This window comes from Diadema setosum, chromosome 5 (genome assembly GCF_964275005.1).
Source record: "Diadema setosum chromosome 5, eeDiaSeto1, whole genome shotgun sequence".
NCBI classification, from domain to species: Eukaryota; Metazoa; Echinodermata; class Echinoidea; order Diadematoida; family Diadematidae; genus Diadema; species Diadema setosum.
The window spans coordinates 44,924,261-44,934,070 of record NC_092689.1 but is presented as its reverse complement, the minus strand read 5'-3'; the positions used below and the strand labels follow the sequence as shown (position 1 = coordinate 44,934,070).

Genomic DNA, 9,810 nt, shown 5'->3' with positions numbered 1-9,810 from the left:
AAAGGAGAAAGGCAGGAAGTGAAAGAGAGAGTGAAGGATTCAGGAAAAGTTTCCCAGTTTCAAACACTTAAAAGCAAGCATGGTTAAATTCTCAAGCCAGTCGATTAGATTCCATCATCGGAAAGTCTGGGTAGTGTTGCCGTTGATTGATATACTCAGGTGAGAAATCCACACATTACGTTTTATTCTGTTTTATGCATTCTGACTTATTGAAAATGAAGGTTTTGTTTGGTTTAACGGGAATACTTTAGACAGTAAAGAGAATAATTCTTTTTTGCGAGTCTCCGGTGATTTACTCTTCACAGCAGAATCATTATAACTGACGCATAAAATAAGCAAATGTAGAATATAAGCATCCAAACAATATCATAATAGTTTTAGAAGTTGTATGTTCATTACGCCAAATCAAATTTGATGGCAAGAAGATAGGTAAACATAAATCTTTGACGACATTTCTCATCTAAAGGAATGGTGAATTCACGCTTGTTTTAACTTGAAATCCCAAAACAGAATCTGTTTGAAAACAAAAGCGAATATTTGTAATAACGAACCACTGAAATCAACTATTGATTGCGTGTTTATCTCTGCTCTCGTATTTTCTGGTCCATGCTAAATTGAGAAAGTAAAATAGAGAAGGCGAAGGAGAGGTTTCCTGAGTGCAAAGACGTATTAACACTTTAGGAATAATGATGGGAGATCATTTTACCATTATATGCTTATATATCAAATTTCAATTCTTTATACTGAATGCTTACCGAGAAACTATTCCGTTATGGGGATTTTATAAGTATGACATCTCATTTCGAACATACCACAGATCATGAAAGAATTATTTTACAATTCTAACATTTTCTTATTTCAATGCAGGAAACTCAAGATTCAAGACTGTCCAGTGATTCAGATTTCGAAAACAGAGTTAACATGTCAGACGGCCAAATGGGCGGACAAAAAACTGTGACATTATTTGAAGAGGCAGAAGAAGATAACTTTTCAGCAATGACTGAGCTCACGACCCAGTCTCTGGTCACCAGCTGGTCGGAATCTTCCGGTCTCTTCTCCGGGGAAGTAGTCATCGCCTTGGCGGTCATCGTTGCTGTCATCGTGTTCATCACCGTCATCGGAAACTTACTGGTCGTCCTAGCCTTCGTCACGACAAAGAAGCTCCGTAACTACAACAACTACTTCATACTAAGCCTGGCCGTGTCTGACCTGGTTGTCGGTGCCATCGACATGCCCCTCTTCGCCATCGTATTCATCACCGGGCGATGGCCGTTTGGGGAAGTCTTCTGCGACATCTTCTCTTTCCTCGACCATACTTTCGCCCATGTCAGCATCGTGCTCGTAACCATCATCAGTCTGGAACGCTGGGTTGCGGTCTCATTTCCCTTCCACCATCGTCGATACTGGCGGCGTCGCTCGCGTGCCATGCTGCTCATAGCCATCGGGTACGCCATTCCCGTGCTCATCTGGCTGCCGTCGACCGCGCTATGGCAATACCTTCGGGGAAACGAGCGTCGAGCTATACCGGCTGACGTCTGCGAGCCACAGTACCTGGAGAGTGTGATTTTTAGCTTTTTGTCACCAATACTGTACCTATTCATTCCCTTTGCCATCACGGCTGTCCTCTGCACTCGTATTTCCGTCATCATCTGGCGAATCCAAGGACAGAAGACGGAGACGCAATGGAGGATCAGTGATCAAAGAAAGACTGATCGGCAGTATCGAAAGGCTGCTCCTTCGACATCGAATACTCCGTCTTTGCAGGTAATCGAATCTGACGTCGGAACCGATGAGTCACATGGACCGAACGAGACAGGCTCTCCAGATAACATCGACGATGAACAGGAAAACAAACAGAAAACGAGAAAGGACAACTTTAAAGGTACGAATGTATACATACTAACCATACCAACATTAATACATACCTATGTGCATCAGCACATAATGATTGCTTAGTATTTAAGTGGTCCCTCCAAAAAGGCTCAGGGCATATATTACAAATCATGATGAAAGTACATAACTGCTGAATCTCAACTAAGAGTTTTATGATGCGTTTATACATACTGAATAATACAAAATCAAATCAAATTACATACTATGAGTAGGGAAATGTGTTTCTTCATGGCTTTTGTGAAGGAGTCCAGAGAAACATATATATGTATAAGGGAAAAAATATTTTGACTCGTAATCTTTTGCAGATAACGTCTACTTCCTCTCATCTGCTGATTTGGTGTTATCATGGTTACTGGATGATTGGCTTGGACATAAGGCCTATGACTTAAAGGTCGTAAGATCTTTGTTGGATATGTATAATGTAGTAAAACAATCGGATAGGGCCTATCTAACCTGAGCCTTGATTGCTCAACGATCTATGTCAGTTAAGACAATATAGCAACGCTAGATGAATTCGTCTAATCTCCGCTGGTGTTCATGTAACAAAATTAATAAATGTCACACCGCTATTTCTCACAGTTAATTGGTCAGAAGTTTTGGCAGGGTGTTGAGTTGAGTGGAGTGGAGTTGAGTTTATTCAGTGGACCATAGTTACTGTTTATCAGCAAGGCCGTGAAATTAATGATGGGTTACAGTTCGTTATTCCGAATGTTCGTAATTCAGAAAATCAATGAAGGTTGGTTTTCTGAAGGTTAGTAAGTAGGCACGCCCCCCCCCCCCTCTTTCGGAGTAACTAACCTTATTTCATTTTTGGATCGAGGACCTTATTTCTTACTTGCAGGATATGTTTTGTACACTTATATTCTTTGGTGAAAATGAAAATGAATGAATCATGATGAAATGGATATTAATACACTGTATGGGTAAATAAAAAAAAAACAACAACATACGAACCTTATTCTATTTTCGGAACCACGACATTCGGAATAACATTCTTCGAAATAACGCCCCAATAATGTTCGGATGATGGAACCTTTTCAACCATTTTCGGATTAACGGACATTTTGCTGTTGGGAATTAAATGTGTTCGGGAATATATAACATCGCCTTGCACTCAGCATAACATATAACAAAAAATTCAAACATGACAATTTTCATATTTTTTTTTTTCAAATCAACTCACTTTATTGATAATCATGATACTAGTAAAAGAATATTTCCAGAATGAAATGTGACGGGGAGTTCACGGAGAAAGCCAGAGGCACAAGTCAAATGTGTTCTCCTTTGTAGAGTTACATGATTGTACACAAATATAGATTCAGTGAGTCGAATATAGAATATTTCATTAAAGTAACAGATTAGATACACAATCATAATGAAACGTAAGAAACATATATGCTTCAAGACTAAACATATAATACAAACAGACAGAACAAAACAAAGGTTACAAAGATGGACGAATGCATTTGGTACACTTGATAGGCACTATACTAAGATGTCTTTTATATCTAATCTTTAAAGCACTTTGTGTAGATACATTCTAAATAATCAAGTCAAAATTATTCCAGAACTTAGCACTTTTGTGTAAAATAGAATTCTTCTATCTTATGCTCAGGTCACAAAAAGGCAAAACAATATTACGATTGTGCAATTCATTCATCATCAAACAACCGTCGAATATGTTAGGAAAAGTTGTATTCATATATATATATATATATATATATATATATATATATATATATTTTTTTTTTTTTTTTGGTGGAAGATACAAATAATGAAATTAGATAAGCTGGCTCCAGATCATATAAGATTGCAGTAATCAAGATGAGGCAAGATGAAGACATGGTAAGTCAAAAAGGGATATTTAAAGGGGCTCTGAAATCCAAATGCATGTTGATTTGTGTTGATTTATGATTCCCTCAACATCACTTTTGCGGTGAAACGAATATCTAAAACATTCCATATATTTTTAACTATTTTGTCTTCTATTTTTCTTCAGATTACTTGGGAACGCCCACAAAAAATCCCTCCAAACCAATATTCTTGAGATGACCTCATCTGTCAATAATTGCTAAAGTACTGAATGTTTAACAAAAGACATTGGAATGCACCTTCCCCTCTACTCAGCATAACTTGCATGTTCCCTCGCCATGTCTTTTGTTAGTCACATTAATATCACAGAAACATGCAAGTTATGCTGAGTCGAGAGGAAGCATTTAAAGAATAAACTTTTAAATAATTGGAACGCAGAGGACAATCTTCATAAGCACAACTTGACTAGGAAGGTGGACCGAGGTACTTTGCAACAGGAAATAAAGTAACACTGTGTTTTTTATCAACCTTATTTCAGACAATTTAAGAATACAAGCCTCAGCTGCTGTGTTTTCTTAAATCCACGTTCCGACAATACCTCGCTTAGTTGTTCTTTTTTTAAAATTCTTCTTAATTTTGAAAACACCGGCCTTACTGTGTGTGTGTTTAATGCACACCCAAGAATAACAGCCTTACCATAGTAATATGTATGCGCCTTGAACATTCTACACCCAGAGTGAATTTGGTGCAATATAAGCCGTATGATATAATGCTAATGATAATAATAATGATGATGATAATAATAATAATAATAATAATAATAATAATAACTATTATTATTATTATTATTATTATTGTCATTATTATTATTATTATTATTATTATTATTATTATTATTATTATTATCACAACCACCATCATCATCATTAGTATTACATTACCATAAAATGCTGTGACCCTTTAATTCCCAGGTCTGAGAACACTGTCCTTCATCGTGTGTGCGATGGTCATCTCTTGGGGCCCGTCGGCTGTGACTATCATCATCTTCTCTTTCTGTGCAGACTGCCTGCCTGGATTCATGTACTCGGTGAGAAAATGTTTTATCAGTCTACGATTAGAGAGAATTTTCTCACCTGAACATCTTCAACCTGTAACCACCGTCCAATGGCGACATGACATACCGAGTAACGCCAAAGGCTGTATAGTAAAGGGTGCACGTCACGAGACCGACACCCACGAGTCATACAGCCCATGAGTCATGCAACCCATGAGTCATACAGCTCACGAGTCATACTGCCCATAAGTTCGACACGAAGCAAACAAGACCCACGAGACCGACACATTAAGCCCCATGCCGTATCTGTCGAACTCGTGGGCTAATGAGGCATGTTTTTACCTATAGGCCCGAATTCACGAAGGTGGTACAATGAAACCATGGTTTAAACCATGGACAAAAATCATGGAGCGCCAAGTGCCACATGGAATATTTCGTTACAAAATCAGTCATTTCGTGGATGAAATTATCACTTTGTAACGAAATGAAAACATTTTGTAACTAAATGAACATTTCGTCCACGAAATGATAATTTCTTTGACGAAACGGTCATTTTGTCGACGAAATGACCAATTTCTTAACGAAAAATTCCATGCCGCACTTGGCGCTCCATGGTTTTTGTCCATGGTTTAAACCATGGTTTCATTTATACCACCTTCGTGAATTCAGGCCATAGTGTCGAACTCATGGGCTTTATTTGAAAAGGGTAGATACAAATTCAATTCGGTGGTACTTTTATACTACAGTATAATTGAATTGAATTGAATTGAATTGAATTGAAAGACTAACTGATCAGTGCACATCCTCTACTGCACGTGAAAATAAACATTCAAGATGTGTTGAAAGTTACAAGTTAAAACATTGAGAAAAGAACAGTGAAATGGAATATCCTTTTATCTAAAAAAAAAAAAAAAAAAAAAAAATCGTCGAACGTCATTTCTTGTTCTAAGTTTGTGTGTGTGTTTTCCCCCAAAATGGTTTGTTCTTTTCATTTGTGAATGCCATTGTCTTTCACAGTGACCAGTCTTTTTTCACAATTTTATGTCTTTGTCAGATCATTTTATTCCTGCATATCAAAAAATCTAATAAACTTAAGGGAATGAAAATGATACTTGCTCTAAGTAGGTGATGTCCTCATTGCTAACTGAACTTTGTTTCGTTTAAACTGGTTTACTTCATCTCTCAGGTCACCGTCTTCTGGGGATACATGAACAGCATGCTGAACCCAGTGTGTTATGCCCTAGCGGATCAGATCTTCAAGCAATCTTTTATGAGCATCATAACACTGAAGTGCCTTAAGATTAGATAAGCAACAAGTCACCGGCATTCACATCCACGTGTGTTTCAGTCACATTCCTGTGTTGGGGTGCGTTTCATAAAGCTGTTCGTAAAGTTACGAACGTCTTACGAGAGACTGGTAATCAGTTCTTGTGCTGAACTATGGAAATTCTATAAGTATAGCATATCAGAACTGATCACCAGTCGCTCGTTATAAGTTGTTCGTAACTTTACGAACAGCTTTATGAAACAGGGCCCTTAAGAATCTTACAATCTTCAGGCGTCGCACTGTCCCGAAGTTGAGCAAAGATGGACACACGAGAAAGGAAGTATTTAAAATCGGCTCTCATCATGTAAACATCTGGTTATTAAGGGCACCTTAAAGCCATCGTATAATCGCCGGTAGACTTTCTCATGCTGCTATTGCTTTGACTTTTGATAGGCTTTTAACCAAATTCGGGGCTAACTTCTGAAAATTTTGAAATTTCATATTCGTATGGCCATCTAGTGTCAGTTAAATTTCCGGACAGTGTGACGTCACACTAAAGACAATGACGCAGTTCGTGGAATGTAGCTGTCAAGAACATCAGTTGTTGTATGCCCGGCAAGCCTTAAACCATGGCGACGCATTGAAGTCAACACGAGATCTATGGCAGAGAAATTTGAATAATATACGATGAAAGTAATGTGAGGCTCCCTCCAATTTGCGTCAAAAATGTCCCGTGGAAGGTGATAACCAGTAGAAAACCAGCCACTACAAAAATGCGTGTTGTTGTCATGTATTAGAAAGTCTTTATGATCAACAAATATTCAAAAGAAAACGTTATTTGCCTGAGAAAGTTATATATGACAAGTATATCGCTGCAAATGCTATAAACAAAATGGTCGAACGGAATCTGATTGATTTCATTCGAACTTCCAAACTCCAATCGATCCTGAGGTTTCATTGAATTTTTAAGTGTTATAGTAACCAACATTTTTAGATCTACTACATTATCTGACAGAATTATCATCTGCGGATTTTTTTTTGGAAGAACAAGAGACAGATATCCATGACGGTGCGCGATATCAACGTACGGCGGGCATGGCAAGAGAGCACACCGTATCATTTCCTCTGCTTTTTTTTTCTTTTATCTGACTTCGCCAAATTTCACTGCTCTGACGCTTTACAATTATGGCATAACAGATATGACCTTATTTAGTGAGCCAGAGAGGTAGATTTAATGATTAAGTGACTCTTAACATTAGTTGCCTGTCAGTGTACTGGACTCGGATATGATGACGGTTGTGTTTAAAAAAAAATAATGTGGCTGCTGTCAGCGTTATATAGGACATAGAAGGAAACTCATAATCATATACAGTGCGTATCAAGAAAAACGCAACAAGATTTGATTTCAAATTTGTGAAGATTGTGTTAATTCTACACCAAAGTGAGTAGCAACATCTTCTCCTCTTTCCAATGATATCTTATTTATTCATACACGGTCATGGATGGCTGAGTAATCTTTCTTTTTGGACAATGGGTCAAATTGGGCTTGGGACCAAGTTTAGACACTGCAAGAATCGATGCACCTAATTAGAAATTAACTTAACAAATGGAATAATGAAATAAATAATCGCAACTTACCATTGTCTTCTTTCGGATATCTCTTTTTAACATTACATCCCATGCCCCTCAACATGGCCACCATTCCTTTCCACACAGAGATTAGCTCTTTTCTCCATCTCACGCACAGCCCTGCGAATCATAGGGGCTTGTGGTGGCGTGGAGCTTCAAACTCATCAGTGATTCTTTGTCTCAGAGTTGCAATGTCAGGTGGAGGGGTAATGAACACTTTGCTCTTAAGATAACCCCAAAGAAAAGAGTCAGATCCGGAGATCGTGGTGGCCACTCCACATCATGATACAAGGGAACCACGCGATTTCCAAATACCTCAGCCAATCTGCTTCTTACTGCAACTAGTCGATGGGCTGGTGCGCCATCCTGTGCCCACCATAGGCATCTGAACACATCCCTTTGTTGCACAGGAAAATTTTCCATTAATTCAAGAATCACATGTTCGTTTAAGATTTGTTGGTATCCATTTCCGTTCATGTTGTTTTCAAAGAAGAAGGGCCCTAGGAGCAAACCGTTTCCACAAAGTCCAGCCCAGACATTCAGCTTTTCTCTACGAAAATGCAGAAATTGACACTTGGTCCCAAGTCCAATTTGACCCATTGTCCAAAAAGAATGATTACTCAACCATCCATGACCGTGTAAGAATAAATAATATATCATTGGAAAGAAGAGATATGTGGCTTTAAGATGTTGCTACTCACTTTGGTGTAAAGTTAACACAATCTCCACAAAATTCGAAATTAAATCTTGTTGCATTTTTTTTTGATACGCACTGTATAGGTCTTCTAAGCTACATTTGTATGTAAAGTATGTCCTTGTAGGACATACGGATATACTAGTACACGACCTGTATGAACCTCTGATGAACGTCCAGCAATGCAACTAGAGGTGTTTCTGTCAAAATTCACGTACCTGAACACGGTGACAGGACAATAGCCAACACAAACACACGCCTGAAAAGTCGTGGTAATATCCAGGGTGTCACAGCCAGCTTAATCATAGATCATTACATTGTCACAGATTGCATGCATGTCATTTGTCATTACTCTGCAATATATACCACCGCCTGCGCTCTATTAGCGTCATCACCTTGGAGAGAGCTTGAGAAGAACGTAGAACGTGAAGAACGTGACCGAGACATGTCAAGCGGTATTCGTGCACTTGACAAGAGCTAATTTCGTGTTTGATTTATGTTCTCTCCGCTGACAGTCATGTAAAAAGGTTTTAGAGTAGTCGAGGTTGATACCACTCTTTGTAATATCAGCGGTATTATTTCGACTTTCTTTGTCGACTGCACTCAAAAAGCATTAATACGTTTTAAAACCCCCGCATTATCATAAACATAAACTCGAACGATGGATGTAATAACAGGCCATCCAATTGCACTAGAGTTTCAGATTCTTCAGGACTGTTTGATCAACCTCTAAACCACAAAAAAAAAAATAAAAATAAAAAACTTAAAATCATAAAAGAACGTTTAATGGACTACATAATCACCACAATCGGGCCTTAACAATGACCTCTTATAGAATTTGAAGATTTTTTTGACGATATCTTATTTGATTCTCAAGATCTGAAGTTTTCAACAACAACAAAAATACCCTGATTAATATATTTGCTCTTCATCATATTTCCTTTCTCGGAAGTGCATGTCCATCAAGCATTCTCAACTGGAAGTCTCTCTCTCTCTCTCTTTCTCTACCAGATATCTTATGTATATTATATATATGTTTGTATTTATATGTTTACATGTTTGTTATTTTGCACTTGTTAAAAACATGCTGTATTATTATATACATTATTGTAGTTATTGATGCTTAAGTATATTTTTGAATGCATATTGTTAATACATTGAAGGTTAGTCGAGTTCAGTATGATTTTACATTATACGTTGTCATTGTAGATTCGAAAGAAGGGCAATTAGCCCGAAAGCTCAATTAAAAGAGTTGCAACTCAACATCACAGCCACGTCTCTCGTACAAGTTTTGCTAGCAATATATTTAACTGTCCTTGCACCGCCCTGCCACGTTCTGGTTTAGTCCATTGTTGTCACTATATATATATATATATATATATATATATATATATATATATATATATATATATATATATATATATAATGGTATTATTATCCGCGTGTTGGAATAAGAGCATG

The 9,810-nt window shown here is 37.6% G+C and overlaps 1 protein-coding gene across 1 annotated transcript; it reads left to right on the top strand.

Annotated features, from left to right (window-relative positions):
- The first annotated feature begins 921 nt into the window (after positions 1 to 921).
- On the top strand, positions 922 to 6,068 carry LOC140228947 (muscarinic acetylcholine receptor M1-like). Its single transcript, XM_072309210.1, has 3 exons — positions 922 to 1,882; positions 4,677 to 4,792; positions 5,946 to 6,068. Exons 1-3 carry the CDS (start codon positions 922 to 924, stop codon positions 6,066 to 6,068), a joined length of 1,200 nt encoding a protein of 399 aa, XP_072165311.1.
- Positions 6,069 to 9,810: the final 3,742 nt, after the last annotated feature.